Genomic DNA, 27,937 nt, shown 5'->3' with positions numbered 1-27,937 from the left:
GTGTGCTTGCTTAAGTATTGACTTTCTTACCACTTCATTTTATTTTGAAGAATAAGGAAACTCAGAGCTTGATTTAATTTAAAAAAAAATTAAATGCTAGCTGTCAGAAAGAGATGCATCAGTTTTTTCAAACCAATATAGATATATAATATTCACCCTGTTCTTTAAGATTTGCTGCCAACAAATACAACGTTTCTGTTAAAACCCATACATTTCCTTAAAATAATTTCATGAAATTGTACATTTTTGAGTATGAAATGGGACAGGAGGCTGTCTTTTTCAGTCCTCTTGTGTTTTTGAGCCATATAAAAGTGGTTTATCAGGCTGCAGAGACATTTAATGTCAAGATTATTTACATTACTGAATATTATAAGTGGAGCACTTAAAAGTCATTAAAGCATGAAAATGCTTGGTCAACTGTTGCCAGTGTTTTAAAGTGTCGTTCATTATTTCATGCAGTTCTAGCTCAACAGTGTGAAATACAAGTTCCTATGTTTCAAGGAGGTAAAAGAAGAGTAGAAAGCAACTTTATATAAATGGATTACTGGATGGAAGTTTAAAATATGTAATAAGATTAAAAAGGAAGAGTACGCCACACTGGAACAAGGAATACACAAGGGTCCACATGTATAAATTTTTGCATAAGCATTGCTTGGAAGACTGGTTTTTCTCTTTTAAGGTTTTCTTCCCCAAAGTTAGCAGTCTTCAAGCACAGGAAGAATAAGCTTTATCCTTCATGGAAAAAAGAACTAAAACACTAAAGTCAGTTCATCATGGTCGTATACAGTTAAAAATGTGACATTTTTTTCACTCACTGAAAAGAAGAGATGGTCATTTTATTAGTGCTTATGTTAATTACCAACCCTCAAAGGGCTTGAGTTATTGGACGATGACAGCATGGTATTTTTTTTAGATGTTTTTGAACAAGTTATTTTTTTGAATTTTAATAGCCCTTTCTGCTCTGCAAAATTAATCTCAAGACACTTTTACAGAACATCTATTAGAAATCATCCCAATAAATTAGTTTAAAGCTCCTATAGCTGAAGCAGCTTTTCTGTTTTCTCATGGCGTAGCCATCATATTTCATCACATGGTGTATTAAGGCTCTAGGAACCAGCAAGTCAGGCACCACAGTGCCTAGCTGCCAGAAGCCTTCCTCCTAGCTGGAGACCAGTGCATGGAGTTAATAAAAATTCATGGGATGTCTTTACTCTTGAGGCTTTTTTAGAGGGTAAGTTCCTGTAACATCCAAAGAATTCAGCAATCTGCTTTTTAAAAAAACAACGGTTTTGCTTCCTATTTTACATCGTGGCCTAGTAGTTAGAGCATTGGCATAGGCAATGCCAAGATTTTGGCTGCAAGGCCCTTCTCCTCAGAAGGGGATTTACATCACGTTGCCAGGAGAGTACCTTGACCTCCACTTCCAAGGCTAACTGAGGTGGCAGGGTTGGGAGGTCTCCAACTCAAAGAAATGTCAGATTTGTGAGACCACATGGAAAGAAAGCAAGAGGAAAGTGGTTAGTGTTGAAAGGAGGATTTCTGGATGCCAAGTCCCAGCTCCATACTTTGTTTATACAGTTTACCCACCGCTTTAGGAAAATGGTAATCTTTTGCAACAGGATTGGACCAAGCTGTACTTTTGCAGCTCTATCAACCAAAAGATAGTTCTGCACTTCATTTTTTAAGCTGTAATCTAAAGTTGCCAGTCAAAATATCCTGTCTAGTTTCAGGGATGCTTAAAAGCAAGAATTTGAGGACCTAAATGTGAATTGGCTCTTCTGGGGAATGAAGTCATCCACTACGGATGAAGTATCATGTATCATTGGCTTAGAAGTGGGATGGAAAGCGAGCAGAGAAATCTTGACTGTGGTATTACAGTCAAGTCACCTGCCTGGCAGGAAACTGATCTTAAACCTCTCATCACTGTCTAGGCCCTCAGGGAGGATTAAGCGTCCAGGTTTGGAAACACGAGGTCAAAGGGATTAGTGTTGAGTTAATAAAAACTTGAATTCAATATGTGGATTCTCTTGGGGCACCTGATGCTGCAAAATACTGCAGCTTCCCTTAAATTAACATGTACTAAAGGTCATCTTCATTTGGGACATCAACATCAAAATCTGTCTTTTGTCCAACCTCTATTAATCTAAAAAAAAAAATATAACAAGGTTACAGGAAAGGAGAGGGAAGGGGACAACACCAAGGCATTTTAACTACAATTGATTTTTTGAGTCAAACTCTATGCCCATAAGCACAGCAAGCTCTAGCTGAAATGTGTGCCTGTTCTGTTGATAGACTCAATGTAGTCAGAGCCCATCCGATTCAGCTAGGTCTTGTGCAAGGAGGATTGATGTGAACTCATGCAGATGAATTTCATAGTATCATTCATCACAGCACTGTAAAGAAGGACAAGAAAAATCCCAGAAAAGATACTTATTCTCAAAGAATCGGTCAGATTTTTCTCAGCATTTACCAGTAAAAAAAAAAAGAAGAAACAGCTTTCAGTGGATGTGTTTTAAGAATATCATTGCTTACGTTTGGACTTTAGAAGCAGAGACAAATGATGCTGTGTATTTCTATGATCCAGAAATAATTTTTATCCTATGAAAATAATAGTTGAAATCTGCCTCTACACTGTCAGATTCTGGGAAATGGTTGATCACAGCTGTGGGGTGCCTCTTTATGCTTTTTTTTCTTTCACAAATCACACTCTGCAATCTAAAGATTGGAAGTGATTGCCCTGAAGTGGTCAGGTAGTTGGACTAGATGATTGTTGTAGGTCCCTTCCAACTGAGCTGAGATGAGCTATGCTATGCTATGCTATGCTATGCTATGCTATGCTATGCTATGCTATGCTATGCTATGCTATGCTATGCTATTCTATTCTAGAAAAAAAACAAGATGAAAGCCCATGTAAACAGCAGAAATGAGATAGTCTCATTCATGTTGAGAAAGTAAAATGGGGTATACTTATCCATATTATTAATATTCATTAAGGAATTCATATTGCCTGTAGCTGTCCACTGAAGCTAATAGAATCATGTACCCATTGTACTGGTCTCTCTCCAAACAGAAGACATGTTCAGTTGTGTGGCTTCCTCTTCTCATCACACATGGACACTATAGATGTGGCTGTCTGCTTTTAGGACATTTGGACACCATATTCAATGAGTTCCAGACCTGAGTTGGGTGAAACAAGTATTTAATCTCTGTTTTGTTCTTAACAGGAAGGATTTAATTCCATTGTATTGTGCAAATTTGGGGAAAACAACTTCATTTAAATCTAACCTTTTGTGAGATTGTTTGGCCAAGGTACTTTAAAATTTGAGCGTATGTTTGTCTTTAAAACCTCTTAAATAATTTCTAATGGTTGCTTGTAGTTGTTTATTTAGTTGTGTCAGATAAATAGATATAAAGGATTTAGGAAATAACCTTTCCTCACCTATCTAACATTCAGAAATGGCTGACTGGTTTCATAAATCTTTATCAGTATATGCTTTTACCTTTAATAAACAGCAGTGCTGTTGCATCACTGAAAATACCTCAGACTGGTTGACTATTGATACATCTTCTCAAGCCTTTACAGTAGTTGTACTAATTTAAGCCTTGTAATTTCTGTGTAAGCTGACTTATTCTTCAACCTTCACTCTCCTTTAGTTAAGAAAATAGTATGCATATAGAAAGGCAAAAATGGGAGATGTGTGGCCGGAGACGACATATTTTCAGTACTTTTTTCTATCCATTGAGCTGTTTTGGTTGATGAGTGTTTTCTGCAGAATGCATATACTCCACTGTACCACCTCACACCTTTATTTATGGGTGAATAAGATCTACGGTTTGTGTGGTGTGATACGAAGGAGGACTCCTGAAAGATCAAGCCTGTTGTCACAATGAGCTAGGGGACACCTGCAACAGGAGAGGTGGCAAGGTCTCTGAACGTGCTTTCCATATAACAGTGATCTCAGCAGCACTGAGGTGGAGGACGCACCTTATGCAGCCCTCTAACAATTGTTTCTAGCCTCCAGAAATCAGTACATTCCTGGTGTTTTGAAAAAGCTGTATGTAACCTCATTTTGGGGTAGGATTGCCATCTGTCTTTCATATCAGTGGAAAAGTGGAAGTATCCAGTGACCCTCAGAGTTTGGAGAACACTTGGGTCCTGCCTTCATGAGAAGTGCTACAGTGCTAATGAGCATGCTGTAAAGGTCTGTGGAGGCATTTTAACATGGTAAAGTAGGTGTAAAATAAGCCAGGGTTTTCCAACAGTAGCCAGTTAAGTTGAGGTAATAAGTGTCACAGTGCACAAAGTGAGGAAAAAGGTGCGGGTCAGATGATTTGTATTAGCTAACTGGCTGTTTTCCTTAAACACGTTCACTGTACGTAGCAGGAAGATTCTAGATGAAGTTAATCAATGATGCAGCTAGGCTGCTGAATTTTCACTAGAAAGTATTATACAGTGAATTATTACTAAATTAGTTGTACTTATATCTGATGTGTCCGATAACTAGAACACTCTGCTGTCTCTCCCATTTTTGACTTCCTTAAGTGCCCTTTCCCAACTACATGGCTTTCCATACCCCTCCCCAATACTATAGATGATAACTTTATACCTTTGAAACAATTGCATTGGTTGTGCATATGATACCTACTTGACAGCTGCAGGGAATTCTTTTTTGGCCTGGATAAAAAGCTCTCAGGTTTGAAATTAAACATTTTCCTTTTAGATTAGTTGTAGCATGTAGAACCTTTCCTTGCTCAGACTATTTAACCCAGGAAAAACAGCAGGTTGATAGATGGAAATGCTTCCTACCCTGTTCTTGCTGGGATATCAGCCTACACTGTATCTTTTTAAGGTAGCTAAATAACATCCAGGCACTTTGCAGCATATAGAAATTGATCCATGAACATGAACAATGGATGAATATTATGACATGGAAATTTCCAAACTGTGCAAACTTCCCTATGTCTAGACTTAAGTGTATAGTGACATTTCTGCTTCTCATTGTACATTCAGTGATTATTGAAGAAAGAGAGTTTGGGAGATTATTACATTTCCTTTGCAAAGATGATAGGAAAATATATCCACTCTTTTTATTGCCACAATAATTGTAAAATCAATCACATTACGTATTATTGTTATCTCTTTGGCTTTTATATTTGTAAGACAGAGCAACGCTACAAAGTTAATACAGCAAGCATTAATCGATGCAAGCTTTCATTCTCATGACAGTTTATTTCCTGTAAATGAGAAGGGGAAAACAAACAACTCACAAGGCCTAGAAAAGCTGGAGAAAATATCACCCACAAGTTCCACAGCTGTATCAGAAGCTTCTTATCTTAATGCCCTTTTCTTTCCCTCCTCATGGCTAATACTTTCAGTGGTATTTTTCTCTTTCCTTTTCAACCTGATATTTTCTCACATCTGTGCATTGCTCTGTCCTGCTATTCCTAAGTGTCTGGTGTACCTATGTTTGGAAGCAGAATTTGAAGAAGTGAAACTTCCACCTTGCCGAGTGCAAAAGGTGGAAGACAATGACTCAAAATACCAAACCAGCAAAAATATTTCATGTCAATGAACCACAGATTCAGAGGGTTGGCACTGGCGAATAATTGAATCCCAGGTAGCTGCTCATGCCCACCTTTGCCTTTGTCCTCTCTTTGTAGACTAGTGTCAGGACTTTTTTGGCCTGTAGAACCGAGTACAGCTGTATTGAGGCACTGCTGACTTGAGTCATACAGCGAGTCTCCACGCTATGTTGTAGGTCTCTCCTTAGGCAGAAGAACACTCAGCATTTGGAAATGTTTGGCCCTGTCCTGAGGCATTTCAGTCTACTGGCAGAATGTGCTGGGACACTGAAACAGTGGCAGCACCATGAAGCTCTCTGGTTTTCATGTTTCTCTCCGTCAAAGGCCCCTTGGCCTCATATTTGGCTCATACTTCTTAAGCATATGCTGTAGGAGCCAAAGCGTACAGACTATTGGACTTCTATTCATTTCTGCTGTGCTTACAGTACAAAGCAGATGATATGGAGGGAGAGGAACTAGAGAGGAAGCGAAGGCTGAGAAGGAAAATTACAAGATCCCAGTCCAGGTGCAGTGCCTCGAGCCTATTGATTCACGTGGCAACAAGTAGTGGAAGAGACCAGCGGGAAGCTCACCTATCCTCAAGCTGAAGAAAATGCACTTGTAAGGAATCAATCAGAGAAAAGAGGTATTTGTACTTCTGTAGGCAGTACAGTGTTTTAAAATTCCATCTTTACATCAAGATATAAAGCTTTATGCTTAAAGCTTTGCCAGATTGCTGCCTATCCCCTCCTAGGTTTACCATATAGAATATGTATCTTCATGTTTCTTTCCCTTCTGTAGTGTCCCTTCAGCTACATTTGAGCCTCATATCTGAAGTAATTTTACACTGTCTCAACTCCCAGAAGAGGCAGCTGCCCTGCAGCTTCCATCTCTGCCTGCTTTATCTGTAGCATTCTCTGAATCAATACCTATGACTTCTATTTAAAACCCTGTGCTTCTTCCCAGAATTTTTGCATTTCAAAAATGACCTCTAACATTGCTTTTATCAACCCACCTTTGAGGAAGCAGATGGCGTGCTCTGAGGGCTCAGCAGAGTCCGTGTACAGCTGAACCCATCTGGCACTGGAGAATGCTATCCTGTATTGTTTACTCAGGGCAGTTAGCAACTAGACTTTCTGGGGTATCACCATCAAATGTTTCCCCTCTTTCTTCATTTTCTTTGTGTTACAAATGCATTCAAACTCTATACAATGAATGCAGCAAGATGTAAATGATGTTCAAAGCAAATTCCCAGCCCAGTGATGCATAGAAAGGCAGCATGCCCTGGTGAAAAATCAGTATTGCAGTAAGGCCCACAGTGGCACAAAAATATAAAATAAAGAATCATAGAATGTAATTTCATGAAGGTTTTGTTCAGAATTTGAAACACTACTTTACAATGCTTCATGCTGCTCTCTGCTGGACTACAAATGATTAACTTAAATATTTATTAGCAGTTGGTGTTTCTCTTAGCCTGTAGCCAGTAGGCTGAGATGAGATACATAATGTGCCTGTGCTAGTACCTACACAGGAGCCTCTATTTTGTGTTTTTCAGTACCATAGCACTCCTAGCAAGAAAGAAGGGAGTTTTTTCCCTACAGATGGTCAGGTTACACTAACTTAACATGGTGAAATAAAGACAAGAGTTGCATTCCTGTGTTTTTTGGAAGAGAAAATTCTTGTTTTGCTGAGCAGAATCCAACACTTTCTCCCTTGAAAATTTTTGTTTTATGTTCAGGGAAAAATTTATCCTGACTGTAATCCATATGTTAATGGGACAACACTGACAGTGAGCTTGAATCCCAAGCAAGCTGTGTTGCAAGTATCACAAATGCTTATGTCCTGATGTCAGCTAATGCCCTATACAAATTCAGCAGTCCCACAAGGGCCTTTTGTGAATTGAAGTAAAATATTGTAGCTGGAGTTTTCCATGTGTAAGAACCAGTTATGAAAGAGCTCATCCAAAGGGATCCCAGAGCTAGGGGAGAAAACTCTTTCCAGAGTGCTTTTGTAAGTAAAGAAATTGAGATTTGTGTCTAGCTGTAATTTCATCAATTCATTCTAGGCTTCCACATGTAGTTTTGCTGCCCCTTTTCAAATTGTTCTGGGAACAGCACAAGTACGGTTTTAGCCTCTTGCTTCCCAACAACATTTGAGAGAGGCCTCTTTAGCCCTCTTCCTTTGAATCTAATATAAAGTTTTCTCAGGTGCTCACTTTTCACACAGCCCTGATGCTGACAACAGTGTAAGGCTAAATATTTACAAAGAGCTTTTTCTTGACTGGTTATCTTCTAAAACTTTAAGAGTTTTTTATTTTACACAAGTTGTTCAATACCGCAAAGGACAGAGAAGTATTACAAGTTTGTTTAAATGTGCCAAAGTTTGTTACTTTGTTCTTATTAACTTTTTTTCCTTTTTTTTTCTCCTCAACAGTTATTCAATGTAACTGATTATGGGGATAGCTGTCTCTCTACTTCACTGTTTGAATTCCTGTGCATCTCTTCTTATGCAATTTTAGAAAAAGCGTCAAAGACAGGAAAACATTGCAAATGTAACTTTGTACTTTTATAATTTGAAAAATGAGCAATGTTTACATAGGAAAGAAAGTACAGGAGTTTGTATTGTTCATTTAGTGTTGGCTGAAGTTGAGGAATACCATATGAAATTGAATATTTTTTTGTGTACTTTCAGAGCATCAGTTATGACTAGACCTGTGTAAACCCTAAGTCAAAACAATACAATGTTCAACATCAGATCTTTTCCCCCCACTTCAGTTTTAATCCATGAACGTGAATTTTGTGGGCAATTTTTCTGACAGCAGAACTTTTGTTAGCATTTTATGAGTTTTTTCAGCCTTTCTCAATGGCAATTTTAGAGGCAGCTTTTCAAAGCAAATTTCCAAATATGGGGGAAAGTTATCTACTGTTCATTCTTTTTATTTTTTTCAAATGGTTGAATCTGTCATATATTCACCTGGATAGTCTGGTTTTACTCAGTTGCAGAGAGGGACGGAGGGGATGACTATACTGTACTCTCACTGAGCCTTTTAACGCTGCAAGTGTGGCACTCACGAAGCCTGGTTTCCTCTGTGTTGGAGCTGAGGCTCTCTTTAGATTCTTTGTTATCTAAACATAGTGGAGAGGTTACGCTGCTGTGATTTCCTCACTGGAGGTTCAGTCATATATATTGGCCATCTATTGTCATTCAGTGTGTACACACTTAATGTTTTAGAAAACTCTTTGACATTGTTTGAAATTGACTGATAGTTTCATTGGTCTCTAGAGACGGACAGACAGCTTGAATCAGCCTCATTTTCTTAAGCAACTATGTTTAAAAGATATCATTTAGGCTAAAACTAATTATATATTTTGCTTAGTTGTTATTCTTCCCTCAAAAGTCCTTTGATTATTCTGTGAAATCACTAGTTAGTCAGAATTACTGTCTTAAGGGGGAAATCAAACAAGAATGTTTATTTTGAGTCCTTTTAGATCCAGTTAATTCCATACAAGAGTATTACTCTACTGTTAAGGTTAAGGATTTTTGAGGGATGAGTGAAGTCTGCTGGGAAACATCAAGGTTTTCATACCCCAAACCTACAAAGTCTTCCTGTTCTGTTCAGAGACCAGCATCTTCTCCTGACAGTACTGCTGCAGTCTAGAACCCAGATCATGTTAACTCATGGTTACAAAAATGCCTTTGTAGGCTGAAAGCCATGTGATAATGGTGTGTGTTTCCCCCACTTGCAATTTCAGGTTCAAAATGCATGTTTAAGTTCTTAAAACTTAAGTTGTAACTTTTCCTAAGGTCTTTTCTTGGCATCTTAGAATAATTCCTCACTTGCAGTGATTCATATCAGTATCACTACATTTAACCAGTGCTTGACTGATCTATTTTATCCTCAGTGAGGTAAGTGTCTTGCATTCTGGTTTGTCACAAATGTAGATGAGTATTTTTGGTGTTCACATTAAATTGGAGGAGTTCGTTGTGTAAACCAAATACAGACAGACTACATACCTTGAGCTCTGGCTTTGTGTGTTTTACAGTGGGACAGGATTTGTAAACATCATTCTAGATGCTCATCCAAACTTTAATGAAAAACCATAAGAGCATGGATCCTGTTCAGATCTGCCACTGCCACCTCTGCCTTCAGGTGTTTATGAGTTGGCGAGCTAAGCATGTGGTGTGGCAGGGAGGTTGGAATGATGACCACTAGTAGCATAAACTGGAAAAAACTGGGAAAAGGCAGGTTGGATATGCCTTCAAAAGTTTTGGTGTATTAGATGAAGATTAAAATGTTCTTTGATAATTCAGCAACTTGCACAAATGTCTTATTCACTGTAATGCTCAGCATGATTGTTCTGAAACGACTGGCTGTCCCAATACACATCTCTTCCCTTTCCCTTAGCTTTCCTCTGATGCTACCACGCTGTTGGCATTTGACACAGTATTTGTGAAGCTTTACCTCTTCATTACTGGACAGAAGGTCCTCAGAAGCTTTTTAGCTAGAGTGTGCCTCTCAGCAACTGTGTTGTAGCCATCTAAGTGCTATATCATTTAAGGAAGCGGATGGCAAAATAAACCAGCTCTGGACAGCCTCAGTATCTGCTTGTCTCATTTTGTGTTATTGATGTTGTTGTGCAATCTTATTAACATGAGGCAGAAAGAGGCCTCAGGAAGGTCAAGCAAAGCAAATCACTGATACGCTGCTAGTGAAATTTCAACTAGTCACAGTGGAGCTGAAACTGAGGGTGAGGGAGAAAAATGGGAAGGAAAGGGAAGGATAGGCAGAAACAAGATAGTAGTGGTGCCAAGACTTCAAGCTAATCCATATTTATTGTGCCTGTTTAGCAACATTTGAGGAATGACAGTTTACCAAGAAAAATGTGAAAACATTTATCTGCAAAAGGATCATTTGGGAGCTAATACTTCCTTCAGTCAGAGCCTGAGCAGGAGGGTATTTGGGTATTGCAGTAGTGAGTACAGCTGAAGTGCTCAGTGCCTCTACAGCAGGAAAGCAACAATAATTGGCCTGCAGATATCTGCAACCCAATGACACTCCTGCATGGCATGTGGAATCCAACAGTGCATGCAGGGAATGGTGATGGGAGACATATGCCCTTGTAACCATGAAAATAATATGCGTAAGAAGTTTATTTTAATAGATTATCTTTACAAGTTTCCTGTTGTTCTTTGTTGCATCTTTTTCTTATTATCACTATTCAAAGTCATTTTTAGTGCTGCTTCTCTTTCTAACCTTGGGTTATTTCAGGCAGATGTTTTTGAAGTGCTTTGTTTGTGTTCCATTGATAGCATGCAGGAAATCTCAGTCGATTTTTTTTTTCCTTCTTACATTAACAGCCATGAATGATAAGTGTTTCCTACAATTTACCATTTTGTCAGCTGCACACAATTTTCTTTTCACAATTTTTAGTGCAAACTTTACATTGTTTTCTTTCTACCTGCTAATATGTTTCATAGTACAATGAAAAAGCCATCAATTTCAAAAGTTTCTTTTCTCCCAAGAGGTCATTTCCCAATCATGCTCTCCAAATTTGGCTAATTACACTTTTGACCCATCAGGTTGCTGAATATGTATTTCATGGAATCCTGAGGTTTTTCCGTAACATTTGCAATTGGTAATTTGTACCAGCTGGAGCAGCCATTCTAACTCCTTTTTTATGGCTCAGTAAAGGACAGGTGAGTTATTGCAATTAAAACACGGAAGTAAGATTCCACCAAGCAAAAGTGCATGATATATTCTTAGGATGAACTTCTTGGGATGCTTGCATAGCCTTTTCAAGTTCATCTCTAAATAGGACATGTAGTCTTGGAGAAATGAGCATGGCTCAGAAATTTTCTTTCACCTGAACTTGCTTTAACCATCAGTGCTGCAGTGGCTAGACTGGGGTTTTGGGCTAAGTTCAGTTCCGGTGCATGTTAACAAATGTACAGGTTTGAAAGGTGTACTGTGGTTAGCCACAGTATACCTGGACAGATTAGCCAGGCTGGTAATTACAGTAGACAAGGAAGCAGTCTGCAGTGCAAAGTCCAAACTGCCAGGGTATCAATAAAGACCACTGTGCAGAGAACTATTGCGAATCATTTGCATTTCAAAAAAACATGGCTAGGACCCTATCTGAACTATTTTTTGTTACAATTTGTGGCTTGGCAACCTCCAGCTTTCATTTTGTAATTGTCTCCTCTTGCCATTTCTCTGCAAAGACTATGGTTCTCCTGATAGAGCCCAGGTTGTTAAAAATTCCTGGCATGGCAAATACATAGCTCAACACCTTCATCATGTGCAGCTAAAAGTTGGCAATGGCCCTGTTTTTCCAGCCTTGAGCAAAAGACAAGGGGATAGATGGGCCGAGACCAAAGGCATGAGGTTCAACAAGAACAAGTGCCGGGTCTTGCACTTCGGCCATGACAACCCCATGCAGCGCTACAGGCTGGGGGAAGAGTGGTTAGAAAGCAGCCCAGCGGAAAGAGCCCTGGGGGTGCTGATCGACAGCCGGCTAAACATGAGCCAGCAGTGTGCCCAGGTGGCCAAGAAGGCCAATGGCATCCTGGCCTCTATTAGGAATAGTGTAGCCAGCTGGTCTAGGGAAGTGATCGTCCCTCTCTACTTGGCACTGGTGAGGCCGCACCTTAAATACTGTGTCCAGTTCTGGGCCCCGCACTTCAAGAAAGATGTTGAGGTGTTGGAGCGAGTCCAGAGGAGGGCAACCAAGCTGGTGAAGGGTCTGGAGGGTCTGACCTACAAGGAACGGCTGAGGGAGCTGGGGTTGTTTAGCCTGGAGAAGAGGAGGCTCAGAGGTGACCTTATTGCAGTCTACAACTACCTGAAGGGAGGTTGTAGTGGAGTGGGAGTCGGCCTCTTCTCCCAGGCAACTAGCGATAGGACAAGAGGGCACAGCCTCAAGCTTTGCCAGGGGAGGTTCGGGTTGGACATTGGGAAGAATTTCTTCTCAGCAAGGGTCATTAGAGATTGGAACGGGCTGCCCAGGGAGGTGACGGAGTCACCATCTCTGGAGGTGTTTAAGAAAAGACTGGACATGGCACTTAGTGCCATGGTGTAGTTGACATGGTGATGTCAGGTCAATGGTTGGACTCGATGATCCCAGAGGTCTCTTCCAACCTGGTTGATTCTGTGATTCTGTGAATGTTTACTGCTGACTTTGGGAATGCTTCCGTCAAAATAAAGATAATTAAGGGTAGCAAGAATGGGCTTGTTTTGTGGAAGTATAGACTGGCCAACTTGCAGCCACCAAGAGGGAAATGATTTTGCAGTGTAATGCAAACTTTGTGGGCTTTAGGAGGACAACAGCTTGCTTTTAACAATATTTGTTAAGAGTAAATTGTATATTGAGAAAGGCATATTAAGTATCTGAGCTAACAAATGCTCATGCTAGTATTACCAGAGAAGTGTGGTGAACTCCTGAACTTTCAGAGTGATTTCTTCAGGCTACAAAAAGTGCATAGCAGAGCTTTAATACAGTAATAAGTAAAATTTTACTACTGACTCAGCTCATTTTTCTGAGTTTTGGACCAGCGAATCAGCTGTGTAAATAATGTCAATCAATTAGCTCTGTAATATTCCTGGTAAGTATGTTGCCCTGAATGGAAACCAGAGGCAGAAAAGTGAGGATCCACATCTTAAACATGCCTAAAAACCTCGGTGCCTGGATATCCAAAATCTATCAAGGAATGGTATAAGCCTTTACAAATAAAGGAAATGGTTGATGTTTTTCACCAGAAATGTATTTTCCATGTATGCCAATTTAGAAAAAAGCAAAATGTGAAATGTTTTATCAATGAGTTACCTCTGATCACAGCAAAAACTGAAATTAGCAGCTGTGTAAAATGTATCATTCATGAGAAAATGCTTTATAAATGCAGATTTATATATAGCACAAAATCTTTGGTTAATATCAGCTGGCCTGTCTCTAGTGGGGTTAGTCATGATGACTTGAAGAGCATGCAGCTACCTTAGGGATCTGGAGGAACTTAGGGGTCCATTAGAGTAAGCAGAAGTTTGCCAAACCCAGCAAAGAGCATTGAGGTCATATGGGAATTTGCCATTGATCTGTGCCTGTCTCTTGCCATAGCTGATGGGATATAAGTGAGATGTGGTCTTTGTCTGTGTCTCAGCTAATGGCTGAAGGTGGTCTGAAAGGAAGCAGCCTGGGAACCAGTTCTCCTGCCTTTGCTTACTGGTCATTTCTGAAGACCAGGCAGGGACATACTCTTGCCTGAACTTCACACTGCATGTGGACTCTGATCTGCACTTGCCTAACTGCCCTGTGGGTTCCTAAAAGCTGCTCTGGAATGTAACTGATTTTAGGAACTGGAAAGAATGAGATAATTGCAGACTTTCTACCCATGGGTATTTTAATGGTAACAGATGGGGAAGAACTAAGGTTACACTGAAATATTTTGAAATTATCTGTTGAACTTCTCCCTGATCTCTGCAGAGAGCATTAGGTAAAGAGTCAGCATGGAGCTCTGACATTCAGATCTGCACAAAGCAATCTGCTAGCATCATTGGGAAGAATGACCTTGTTCAAGGACCCAGAAATGTGATAATTGTAGTTTCAAAGAAAAAGATTCCATCTGTATAAAACAAAGGGGAATGCGTCATTGGATGCATCAACACTAAACTGACAGTATGTGTTAGTTGCCTCAAATGCAAATTTAGATGGTTCATTTCAGGGACCTATTTTTAAAGATGCAAATTAAAAATTGTTATATTTGTGGTTGACATGTTATAACAGGTCATTTTTTATAAAAGGCGCCAGTAATTTGGAAATACTTAATTCCGAGAGTCTTCATTTGCTGTCTTTGGATCTCATTCTCAACAAATTCAGTGATCCTTCAGTTTCCCCAAAAAGCAGAATCATGCTAGTGTCCCAAAAAGCAGTAGTCTGCCAAAAGGAAAGCTTACTTTGGGAAACACCAGTTAGAAGATGGCTAGTTGTGAAAACAAAATATAGCAGCCTTTCATTCTCTCCCACATCTGAAATTCACCCTCGTTTGGCTCTCAATTTGTTCAGTGGAAAGAGTCATCTCACCTCATCTTAGCTGTCTGAAACCACAATGACTACCTAAGCTCATCTTTTAGCTCATTTCTGGCATTAGTAGGGGAAGGAAGGCACATCAAAAAGGCAACGCATCCTTTCCTGAGGAAATATGTGACAGGCAGCTTTTGAAGGTGACTCATCCTGACTATCCATCTCCAGTGACTTCCATGAGCATATGTGTGCCTGATTTCTGTAAAAGCCTAGCGCTAGGTGAGGTGGTTGGCTCGTATGAAAAAAGACCCATGACCAAGACTTATGATGACCTCATCACCAAAGACTCTGACATCAAAATTTTGCCCACATTAAGGCTTTTTGCTGCTTATATTTTCTGACTTAGTTCCCAAAGTTCAGAACCTGAGAATGAGGAGGGTGTTTGCACATAAGAAGAGCGTAGGCCTTTAGAAGTTTTCAGTAGCAGGAGATGGTAATTCGAAGGACTTAGTGCAGAGGAATTGCTTAGGCTGTTGTTTTGTTCAAAATCCTCCAGTAAGCCAAAGTTTGCTAATGTTTTGGGCAGATGACTTCCCTTTATGTAATAGGCAAGAAGTAATTTATGACTGTGAAGTGAAAATATAAACTATATATGATTTCACTTACAGTTGGCTAATGGGGTCAAAAGCGTATTTGACTTAAGATGAGTTGAAACAAGCTGTTCACCATCCTACCAAGGCCACTGAACTTATCATTGTTGCATTTTCATGCTTCTAAATAATACAAAATTAATTGGTTACTTCAATTTTTTTTTTTTTTTATTCCAAGGAAGAAAGATATTTCAGGAAACATGAGGAAGCCAAAACAATTACTTAGGAAATTGCTTGTAATTTCTTCTGATGAAAAATGCCAGTGTAGCAGCTCTGTGTTTCAGTGATTGCTCTTTGCAAACACATGTTTTTTCTTCCTCTGGATGTTGTCACTTGCATTTTTCTATACAAAAGCAGTGACAGAAGATAACTATCCAGCCTAATACAAATCCCCTGGGTCACAGGCTACCAGTTAGTCTATTTTCAGTTGTGTTTTGAGGATTGCTGCTGGAACTGGCTTTCTAGGTTGTGTCTTTTCCTCAGTGGTTCACACATGCTGTATATGCAGAGCCTTAGACTAAGATGTGGCAGACTGTGGAATGAATCGTACCTGTCGACTGGTGTGAAAAGACATGGTGAGCTCCTGGATTATTTTCTGTGTGTGCTGTACTCCTCCCACCAACCCACTATTTGAATGGAGCATCCAAGGGTGTACTATGCAAACTGTGGAGGCATCTGTCCACATCTATCTGAAAGTACTGCACATGTGCATTATGCCACATAACTGCATGCAGTCTACTCTGGATACTTTTGGGCAATGTTAAATATCCTGTGCATTTGCTTTTCAGTTTCTTTACACTCTAGCAGGCAGTCAGATACTGTCATCAGGCATCTGACAGACCTTCTATATGCTCGCTGCTTAGCTGGTCTGCACATGCTCTCTAACTCTGATAGGTCCTCAGATTATCAGATTTATTGAGTTTATACGTTATAGTGAGATAGCAGATGCACACCTATTTCTGTGTAGCAAGTCTTGAATAGAAATACAGTTCACTGCACAGTGAACATCTGTTTCTCAAACTTATTCATGAATTTTCTACCAGTAATTATAGTGGTTTTCCAGAGGAGGGTAAGGAATGTAGTGTAGATCAGAAGGCAGGGTTTTGTCTTTCAGTTCAGCAGACATTTGTCTTTCCAGCCTGTAAGAGTGACCCTTGGTCTTCTTCTGTGCATAAACTGAAGGTAGTGTATATGCAGATTTACTTCTGATTATTGTTTTGTTAATTTCTAAAGCTTGTGGTTGATTTTGTTTATTTATTTTGATTTTTTTAAAAAAGCAATTTGAGCTAGCTATCAAAAGAATGTTATCACAAATGAATTGTCTTTGAAATCATTCTCTTGAGTTTTCATTACATAAGGGTAGTTTGACTAACAAAAGCCACATACACACAGGCTGATAGCAGAAGGTACCTCTTATTCATGACCCCAGAGTCAGTGACAAGGATTTGCTGAAGCTGGAAGTGTTCCTCACCAGTGTCTGATTGTAATAACATTCTTTTTGTCTGCAGAAAACTGATGAAGAACCTTATTGTAACTGGGATCAATCTTACTGTGTGCCAGGTTTTGCTCGTGAACCTTTGTGATGAACAGAACCACGAATAGAATGTCCTGTACTGAAGTTAACGCTGACAGTATTTTTGGGAAAATTATGTGTATCTAAGCATGAATCATGGCAAGAGTATTAGAAACGGTTTCTTATATGGATGTAGCAGCTGCATTTTTTTCCAATATCCAACTACAATACCTTTTACAAGTATCCCCACTTCCATTGAAAGTTGGTGACATTTGAGACGGAAGGAAATGACTGAACAGCACAGTTACTTCCTAAGAATAGGGAGAGGCCATGAGAGCAAAGCTGATTTCTTACAGAATGTGTTACAGGATCCTTTATGTTTAGAGGGAACCCCCAAACTGTTTGCTCATGGAGTGCAGTGCCAGAATTACACTGAATGCAATGGGATATTGTCTGCTTAAGGAAACTTTGACTTAGATTTTAGAAGTTGATTCCAAAGCTTTGGAAACTTGAGGAATAGCAAGAACAGATTCTCTCCTGGGATATGAAAACAGCATCCAGGATATGAAACTGGATGTTTTGTTGCTACATACACCTGTTTTTGTCAGGTGTCCATAAAATTCCTTTCTCTGTACCAAACATTCTTGTACCATATGTTCTTGGTACATCAGTAAAACCTGGTACATGAGTAAAAGTCTCACAAAATAGTTGAGAAGGGACATTCTCATGTATAGCTGTAGCTGTGGAATGATTTTGCATTGTGAAAAGTTTTCTCTATTTGTGTGTATGAACTACGTATGTCTTTGAAAGGAAGTAAGAATGACACATCTTTTCTGGGGTTATTGCAGCAGGAAGCCAGTAACTCATTTTAGCTAGCTGTGTCACTGTTAGTGAGGGTGGGGGAAGTTCTAATGTTGCTCAAATCTCTTAAACTTTTTCAGAACATTTTCATATTTGCTGAAACATAAATCAGAAGCCATTTATTTTGTGGTGTGTATCACTTCTACCTTCCGCTCCTCCTCCTCAGATGGGAGATAGGAAACTTTGAATAATTTCTTCCAGCCCACATCTGTAGCAAACCATTGAACTCACAACCCAGGCAAATAATCCGCTCATGAGGATTTTCTGGTCAAGGGTACAAGTCCTTTCTCCCACCGAGCTGTTCTTTAACACTGACCTATCAAAGATGATTTCCTCCATCTCTCACCTGAGCTCTGGGATCTCCAATTTCAGTATGTCTTAAAAGGGACCAAGCAGCAATCACTTCAGCCCAGGGTTCCCCTCTCTGGTGAGGGCCTTCACTACATGGACAGAGCTTTTTGATAAGAAATTCCACTGCAGGCTTTCTTAATAAAACTTGTATCAGACTTAGCAGAGGCTTGTGAAAAGCTTTTGATCTCAAAGAATTAGTGACAGTTGATGAAAGAACATTGTCTCAAGAGAATACTTAACCAGCTCTAGCAGTGCTGTGTTCAATAGCTTGCCCTCTTTTCCCAGCTATAATAAAAAAATATCTCTACTTTCTACAAAGCTCACCTGTCAGGTAGTAGGCTATCGTGGTTGAAACAACAAATTAATCAGGTTCAGCTGTCAATATCAAACTGTTTAGCCATTAATATCAAGAGTAAAACAGGGATAAATATGCCATTCTTGGTGATCTGTAATGACATTAGAAATTTTTTTTTTAGTTTTTAATGTTCATTGAAAATAGTTTTTTCCTCAGCTGGCCCAATGGTATGAGAATGATTCTTGGAGGAAAAGATTGAGTTGTACTGTTGAAAACGTGTGGTGAATCACAGTTATAAAACTTTGAAAATAAATGCAGCAATTGGCCACTCAGCTTTGCAGACTTCACACTGGTTGAAGGAACTTGCCCCAGGTATTCAGACAATACGTGCACTTTGCATGTTAATTGAAGCTGACTGGTACCCAGACTGTGGTGGTGTTAATCTTCTCTGCAGTGATATGTAATGTTATTTAAAAAAAAAAATCGACAGCATAAAAGCAAGCCCTCTAGCTAAGGAGATAAATATTTGTACACAGATACTGTTTTATTTATAATAGAGAGGAGAATGCTTGGAGCGGTTACTCAGAAATTTTACATTTCAAGAACACACTGAAAACAGCTTCACTTTTTCCTGTTACGCAGTTTGGATCTAGAGTGGCTTTGGGTCTTTGAGCTGTGCAACTTTCATGGACTGAGTTCAGTTACCCACTTTCTAGTAATTTGCTTTCTATCTCCCTGAATCTTATGATAGCTTGTACTTCAGGGAAACATTAAAAAGAGTGGAAGCGGGGCTGTGGAACAGCGTATGCTTTGGATAACCTTTCACCTTCACTGAGGACCCAGCCCGCCTGCTTTACACAAATGTGTTCCTCTGCTGAATTCAGCAGGATTATTTGCAGATGTTCTCAGGGTGGAATATTTAAGGCATACAGGAATTTTCTTTGAAGGGCAGTGTGGGAGGCTGTATTCTGGAATTGGCCCTTTTGCAAGATTTTGCACCTATTTGAGCTCCCTGTGGGGTCAGAGGAAGTTAAAATGCATAGCATTGCTCAGGATTAGGCTTTTCCTTTGGGCAGTTAAGGGATTATTCCAAGGACTAAAATGTGAAATAACTGTGAGTAGAACAAAGGCTCTCAGACTTTTTCCATAATTGGCACATGTTCACAGAGAATTTGCAGACTGTAGGAATAGCTTCCCTTGGAAATCTTATTAAGAAAGGCATTAGCTGTATCTTAATATAATTAAACAACTAGATTTAGAGCTAATATTGTGTGACTAACCAGTTCTTTGCAACTGCTGTGCTGATGACTGTAATTTGCGAAACTTTTGGCTGACATACAGCCTGGCTCACTTGTGGCATGTGCCATGGTCTTAAAACAGCTTAATATGAGAAATGGTTAACATGTCCCTTCTGGCCTGGGATCTCCTTATGCACGGGAATTGGCTACTTCTCCTACAACTAGCTCCATGGGCTTCAGTAGAACTAGGTCTGGTAGATCTGTGCAAATTTTTAGTTCTGAGCTTGAAAGGAAAACAAGAAAAAAAAGGACACAATGAAAATTTACGTTTTGATCAGTCTATAATGAACTTTTTAGAACAGAACAAAACATGCTTTGCTTGAAAGATAGGAAGTCAGCATTTTGTTCTGTGCTTCCATTGCTTTAATACAAGCTCCTAAAAATAAAACATGTTAAAAGTTTGTGGTAATGTTTTTATTTCAGTCAAAATGGTTTGGCAAATTTGATTGAATTCCAGAATTACTTCGGCCACCCTGAAACAGAATTTTTCAGCTAAAAATTTGCCTGGATGCCCTTCAGTGGGACAGCCTGACCTTAACTTCATGATTGCATTTAGAACTATTTCAAAAAAATAGAGATACAAGGAGTGCATTAAAGACAAACTATCACCGGGCTCTTATTTAGTAAAGGTAACTGGCAGCAGCTGCTGTGACTCAATGAATCAGAAATAGTTATAGATAATGGATGGTAAGACAAACACAATGTAATTTATTTTTTCACGAGAGCGGCTGATCGTGTGACAGGGTTTTATTATAACAACTGTACTTTTGTTTTTCCAAGTGATTGATGCACGCAGTACTCTGCATAATGTTCTTCAATGATGAATGTTGGTGCCATGAAGCAACCGTTACTCACTGTGCTATTATTGAACATGAATTTTGAGTGACTTGTAGCATAGAGCTGCCGGGTACTTAAATCAATGAAATAAAAGTCAGGAAGAGCCAAAGACAATGTTCCTCCTGCAATATTGACTCCTGTGGCTTGTGTACAAACAATGTTTCTGGTAACTAGTTAAGGGGTCACGTATCTGGACTCCCCCTACACAAGATGAAGGAAGGAGGAGGCATATGAACCAATTCTAACTGTTTGGACGTGAAAGATGTTTTGGGGTTTTTTTCTCTTCCCTCCCTCCTGCATTGGCAAGAAAAGCTGGGACTGAGTAGGAAGGATCAATGGTTTGGCTCTAGGAAGGAGGTGAATTCCTCTTCCACGTGTGCTGCCTGAGGCTGGAATCAACCTGAAAGGTGGGGGAGCACCTTTCCTAGCTCTGCTCATCAAACACAACATGTTGCTGCTCACAACTGGCAGTGCAGTTACACAGAAGAGGGTATGGGACCACCAAGTCATGTTTCTTCTTCCATGGGGCTGAGGTTGCCCCATGGATTCCCCGAGCTGGGTTCCAGGATTGGAGGGAAACGTGCTGGCATAGTTGAAAGCTCTCCACCTGGCTTACAGAGATAAGAGTTGTATTCAGTGTATTTGTACATCACTGACCTTCCCATCTCCATTCTCACATCAGGAATGAAGAACTGAACAAACTGTTGTTTTTTCCTCCCAGAGATGGAGGGTTCACTTCTTGCTCAAGATTCTTTGTAAAGCTAAATATGTAACTGTGTGTCAGCAGTACCACTGTCAGTAGGAGTGGCATTTATGTGACCTAGCCAGAGGAACAATCGATATTTTTCGTGATTTTTGTTCTCCACAGCCTCACTGTTTATGTGGGGAGAGGGGAGCGTGTCATGGTTTAAGGCTGGGCTGGCTATTAAACCAATGGCAGACGCTGTCTGTTAACCCTCCTCCCCCCCAAAGAAGGGGAAGGTAAAGGGAAAAGGGAGAGAGACTTATGGGTTGGAAAATTAAAACAGTTTTAATGAACTATAATAATGAAAAAGAGTATAATAATAATAATGGAAATAATTGAATATACATATTGTGTATATATATATATATAGTAAAATTGAATATATATATGTATTTGTATATATACAAATATATACAAAACCAAGAATGAACTCCCCCAATGTCGCTCACGTCACCACCGGCACTGCAGGGCAGGCTCCGGGAAGGCTCAGGCTGGGCCCAGTGACAGGAACTGGATTCAAGGATGCCTGGATTGGGGTCAGGGGCAGCAGGAAAACGGACAGAGTCTTCTTCGGACACCGGCCGTAGCAGAAAAGGGGCAAGACCCTTGTGATCCCCCCGCTTTATACTGAGAATGACGTATATGGGATGGAATACCTTCGTTGGTCAATTTTGGGTCACCTGCCCTGTCCTCTCCTCCCTGGAGGTGCGACCCTCCTGTGGCTCTGCACTTGTAATCAGTGAGGAATTTAGCAGTGACCTTGGTTTCTCTAAGAATAAGTACAGCAAGAGCCTTTCTGCATAACATCCATACCAGTGTCTCAGTGATAAGAATAAACTTCGAGCGTTATCAGTGCTAGAAGCAGACACTGTCTGCAGAACATGCAGTTAGTTTCAGAAAGTGCAGTTACTTAGAAGAAACTTAGCTGAAAGTAAAAATCACTGAAAGGAAGGTTGGCCTGGTTTAGGCCAAACCAGGACAGAGGGGAAGGAAACCCAGATGGAAAGAGCTGTTGATGCAGTGCACATGGGCAGACTGACTGCTCCTCAGCTCTGCCATGAAATACAGCCCCTGGAGACTTGATTTCTTCTGAAGGCCCTGATGCCACAGGGGCATTGTGATAGCAAGGGAATACAGATACTCACTTCATTTTAAGAACTTCATGCATGCATCTGCTGTAGGTGACTGGGCTCCCACTATGGATAATAAAGTGAGAGCAGGCACCTATATTGGGCTCTAGCTCTGAATTGCCTTGTGGAAAAGGTTATTTTTCACCATGGACTATAGAAAAAGCTGAGGAAGAGTAATCTCCTAAGTAGAAGACAAATTTTAGATGACATGACTACTCCTCTACATTTTTGCATCTTGAACAGAACAAATTAACATCTTGTTATTTCTGCTGCACTGTTAAATATATATGTGAATCTTTATTTAACTGCTGTTTAACAGGGATGAAGACATTCACAAAAATGTTTTAACATGTCAAATCTTTATCCCATTGTCCTTTTAAAGGAATGACAATTTTCTTCTTCTAAGCATGTATGTTCTTGGATTGTTTAAAATATTTAGATTTTACTCAACTTTATATTTTCTTCTCCTCTTTCTTCCCTTTTTTGTTTTTCTAATTTGCCACAGAAAGTAGAATGAAGGAGAGGAAAAGACAAAAGAAAATTGCACAAATACATTAACTGTCTTTGGCACAGGAGACATTTTCTGCACAAATTTTTCTTTTCAGAAGTCTGTTCCCACTCCCCCAATAATAATAATAACCTGATAAAAAAAACTTCCATGAGTTCTGTTTAATATAGATGGGACAGTCTAAGGGTGACCTCTTGATCTAATGAAAGTTGTAGCATTTCCTAACCTCATATAGTATTTCTGCAATAGTATTTCTAAATAATACTCTAATACAATTTTACATATGTGTACACCAATCATCATAAATGGCTAACATCTGTCAACAGATACTACTCAAGAAGTTAATTCATTTCTTATGGCTGGAATGAAACTGCCCCCTCTCAGCTCCTGTGTTAAATTCCAAGTGATTTCTGTTTTAACTTATTTCAGTTTGAGTTAGAGGACAGTCATAACTTGATGACTTATTTGAACCTAAATACAATGTGATGTTTGCCTGGCATCATCGTGACTGATCTTTGAAAAGTGATTTTTGTTGATCTCTTTTATATGGCCTAAAGAACCTTGTAGACTTCTGAAAGTTTTCACCTGCCAATCATGTGTGATAGGTCTCATGCTGAATCCAGTTTTGAACTGATGCTCACTCTCAAACCTATTTCTCTTTGTACTTATCAGATTTCTGTTTTCCTTTTGTCTAGATTGCGGTCTTTGGTAAAGCAGTTAGAGAGAGGAGAAGCTTCAGTTGTAGACCTAAAGAAGAATTTGGAATATGCTGCAACTGTTCTTGAGTCAGTATACATCGATGAAACTAGGTGAGTTAACTATGGACATCATCACTCTTCTCGTATCTAGTACCAACGACACAAAATTGTAATTTACACGTCAGTTGGAAAGGTTGTTTTAGCCAAGATTTAGTACTCACAGGCAATATGTTTTTAGTAATTAAAATATTGTATTCTGTGTAGAACAGATCTTCGATCCTTGGTCTAAAAGCTTCTTTAAGTTTCCTGAGGCATGGGAAGAGATCAAAAACAATCATAAATTTAATATATATTCTCTTGGTGAAATGTTTTCATAATAATTGTGTCCCACTTCTTCGGAAAGTTTCTAAATTCCTACTCCTCTATTCTTTTTGAACAGTGTTAAATCTTTTCACTGGTATCAAGTGTCTGAAATTAAAAAAAATTTTACTCCAGGTCATGATAGAGGTAGACTTGTAAGACATTGCAGAGGAATTCCCCTCTCTGTTATATGCCATTTCCCCAGTACTAAATGCACTTCTAGAGTCACATTAGATGACCAGAATGGGAAAGGAGAGGACTGTATGATGCTAGCTGGGAAGTTAGACATAATCATAAATGAGCTCTGAAGGGCAGAAAGGTCAGGATTATTAACAAGCTGAAGATGATAAGTCAGTGGATGGTTATGTAGTTGTGCTTCAGAAGGCTGATACTTCTTGTTTGTTGGCTTAGTAGTGAGTTTTACAGTCTGACATTTAACTATACAAGAGAATAAACAATCTGTTGAAGACTTGTACAATTGTGTTCTGTTAGGGCTGACAAACCAAAGACTTTTAACAACTGCTTTTATTAGAATATGTGTTTTTTGTTAATAATGTTGCAATGCTCTCCAAGGGAGTCTGTTTACCCATCTTTTCCCTCCCTCTTCTAGGCGTTTACTGGACACAGAAGATGAGCTCAGTGACATCCAATCTGACTCTGTGCCCTCGGAGGTCCGGGACTGGTTGGCTTCTACCTTCACGCGGCAAATGGGGATGATGCTCAAAAGGACGGAGGAAAAACCTCGGTTCAGGAGTATTGTCCATGCAGTACAAGCTGGGATATTTGTGGAAAGGTAAAGGAACATGTAATCACTTTGTTCTAGTAGCTGCCTAGGTACTGCAGATTGCGCCTGTAGTATATGATGACACAATGACATGAGTTGGAGGAAAGTACCTTGGGCCAGAAGACCTCAGAGAACTAGGAGATGACTCTATTGAATGAAGAATACTTTAATATGCTTCTGGTGCTATCCAGATCTGTGTCCCACCTCAAAACCTGGGATTAAGTAGTAGATTGCGACCTGAAACAGCACATGCTGATCTGTTCTTAGCATAATAGAGATGTAATAGCACAGTTGGAATAATTTTGACAGAGAATATGCACCTCTGCATAGCCCTAGGTCAAGGCTGACAGCTTTTAAAATTTGGTCAGCCCAGACCAAGCTGTCCCTTTCCTCTGTTTACCTCTGTGGTCTAGTATTTCTTATGAAGAACTGCTAAGAAACAGAAGAAAGTCCGGTGTCATAGGATTACTGGAATGAACTATAGACCAAGACATGTGAAAACTTTGGAGCTCAGGGAGGATTTCAAAAAACCCATTGAGTGTTTTCAGCCTTCTCTGTTGTGATTTGTACCAGAACCTACTGCTAAAACTGATTTCACTTTCTGAAGTCATCTCAATTTGGACTCACTTCCAATCTTACATTTTCTTATCGAGTAACCACTCTTCACTGACATTCTTCCTTCAAGCTTGAAGGAGGGCTGGCACATGTGAAACTGTGAGCAGACTTTAGGCAGTGTGAAAGACAGCAAGTCCCAGGTCTCTACAGCAAAACTCAAGTCAGGAATGGAAGAGCAGAGCACCTTTCACCGTTCAACAGAATGGCAGTGACGGCCTACCAGCCCTCTGTGCAGGAGGTTGGGCATATGAGACAATGGACCACATGCCACACAGACACATAGAAGCCTCCTCTGGCATGCCTATAGCCGATTTTTTTATCTGTGTACCAAAGTTACTGTACACGTGTTAAGAGTGGCAGCAGATTGTAATAAGACTAGACCTGTCATTTCTCCTTGGAACAGGTTTCTCCTAGGTTTGACAAGCTATTTGTGAATTAACCCTCACTCTCAGTGGGGCACTTGCTCGACAAGGAAGTAAATGAACTGAAGAGAGCTGGCTGCAGGAGGCTGTTTTCCAGATGATCTGAATCACTGTGGCCCAAAGGAGGAAGTGTTCAGATATGATATAGCACCAGAGGAGGGTTGTGGCTCTCCTGAGCTAAGGGAGCAGGACTCTGTCTGAATTGTCACTTAAGAGAAGGCTATGGGACTCCTGACTGGAGGGAGGAGAGGGTAAGAAATTCTGTAATTTGAGGAATGGGTGAATTTAATTCTCCAAAGGGGGCTGACTTTTTTTGGGTTTGAGTGCAGAACATGGCAAAGAAAAAGGGAAGTGAAGGAAGACTCACACAAGATCATTTCAGATGGGAGAAAAGAACTTTCCATCATCTCCTTTTAGTCCTACGTTGTTTAAGTGCAAGAAGAGTGACCTGCAGACAGGCATTTTAGCTATGACAGTGTTTCTGCATTCACCAAGCCTGTTAAACAGAGTGTGGCCTGAAAACAAGTTTAAAATCTAGTACATACTTCAGTGCTTTGTTTAGTATGGTTGCAGATGTTGATTATTGCCTTATTCTTTCTATCTCTCTCCCTCAAATGCACACACATGGCAAACACCCAAAAGATTTTATACCAGTCTTAAAAAAATGCAGACAAAAGTAACAGCTGTACTGAGCTAGAGTTGATTCATTGCAGATAACAAATGATTTCTGAGGTATATTCAGAATTAACTTGCATGTGGACCAGCAAGGACTAAGGGAACTGGAAGAGCAGTATGGTCATCAGCAGTGGAAAATAGGGAACATCTTGTTTATTTGAGTGGAGCCTTTCCCTCTGCTGAAGACCTGATATTGGCAGATTCTCTGTGATGTCCTGCCAGGTAACCAAGCTATGAGATACTGGGGAGTGTATAGTCTCAAGTTAGGCTATACAATAAGAATGGTATAGAGAATATTGTGCAAGTTAGGAATGAGAAGGAAGGAAAAAAACAAATTGCAGTTAGGGTTTCCTGAGCTAAATAGCATCTCCTGTAATGGTCTGTTGCTTTATCATTTTTGTTGTGTTTGTTTTGTTTTGTTTAATTCTATTTATGTGTTGCCTTATCTGTTTTATCTTGGTAGAATGTACAGACGGACTTCAAATATGGTCGGTTTGAGCTACCCACCAGCTGTAATTGGAGTGCTAAAGGTAATTCCAATAAAAAGGTGTTGGGGGGGGTCGTCTGTACAAAGCATCAAGATAACACTGCGATATTTGACTTGGTAAGGGGGTCTTAGTACTTGCCCTTTCCTTCTCTCTGACATTTAATTTAGTTCATATACATTAATCATTTACTGGCCTAAGGGAATATCCTTTCAATAAAGGAAAGAATAGAATTCAAAGCTGTGGCCATTTTCAGGTTGTGAAGGTTACAGCTCTGTTCTAGGTTACGGTGATAAAATTGATTAATAACATGCTGAAATCAATCACAACCTCCCCCAAGGAAGAAAGAAAGCATAGATGGAGAGAGATGGAGAAGGAAAAGATCAGTCGCTGTGAGGGAAGGGAATTTCTTGCATTCATCAGCTTCAGGTCTTCAAGGTGGCAATCAGTTGAGGAATAATGACCCTTTTATGAGTTTTGAGGTTTCAGAGGAAAACTGGTTAGTCAGAAGTAGTCTTGAAAAAAAAAAAAGGTTCAATCTGTGGGAGAACTGCAAGGTTCTTGACTTAGGCAGGAATTAGCAAGACTACAAACATAAGTTAGCAACCAACTGCCTACACAGCAACTTTGCAGATTCCATGTTGCATGTGGTTCAGTCATGCCATGCAATGGTGAAAAAAGGTGATACAGTGGCGCAATACACAGGGATATTACATATAAAGCTCATGAAGCAATCCTTCTGCTCTACTCCACGCTGGAAAAACCTACAGTTAGGGTACTGAATCGTTTTTGTTTTCGATAGTACCACTCATCAAAAGATGTGGAGGAATTGCAGAAGGTCCATTGAATGCAAAAATGATCAAACATGCCTTTCATGTACAGAATCAAAGCATCCATCCACACCTTTTTCCAACTGCAGGTTGACAAGTGCTAGCTTCATTCCTGCAAACGGGATCTAAAGTCTTTGTTCTTTTAGAACTACACCCCATAGCTAGCTTATGAGGGGACATATCTACAATGGTACCTCTTTTCCTGAGTTCCTTAGCAGTAAGAAGACAATCTAAGACCCAGCAGCTACTCTTAACTGACTTAAACCTTACAGAATCCATCTCCTCTTTCCATGTTTTTAAATGATTA

The 27,937-nt window shown here is 39.8% G+C and overlaps 1 protein-coding gene across 2 annotated transcripts in view; it reads left to right on the top strand.

Moving 5' to 3' along the window:
• The window catches only part of PDE1C (phosphodiesterase 1C), a 414,729-nt gene that overhangs the window by 296,839 nt on the left and 89,953 nt on the right, over positions 1 to 27,937 (top strand). For both annotated transcript variants that reach the window (XM_068404897.1, XM_068404898.1), the window contains 3 exons: positions 23,457 to 23,570; positions 24,430 to 24,612; positions 26,779 to 26,845. In XM_068404897.1, coding sequence (XP_068260998.1) covers positions 23,457 to 23,570; positions 24,430 to 24,612; positions 26,779 to 26,845 — 364 coding nt within the window. The remainder of the gene's footprint in view (positions 1 to 23,456; positions 23,571 to 24,429; positions 24,613 to 26,778; positions 26,846 to 27,937) is intronic.

Source organism: Nyctibius grandis, chromosome 7, assembly GCF_013368605.1.
Source record: "Nyctibius grandis isolate bNycGra1 chromosome 7, bNycGra1.pri, whole genome shotgun sequence".
Classification (NCBI taxonomy): domain Eukaryota; kingdom Metazoa; phylum Chordata; class Aves; order Nyctibiiformes; family Nyctibiidae; genus Nyctibius; species Nyctibius grandis.
This window is presented reverse-complemented; position numbering and strand designations above follow the sequence as displayed.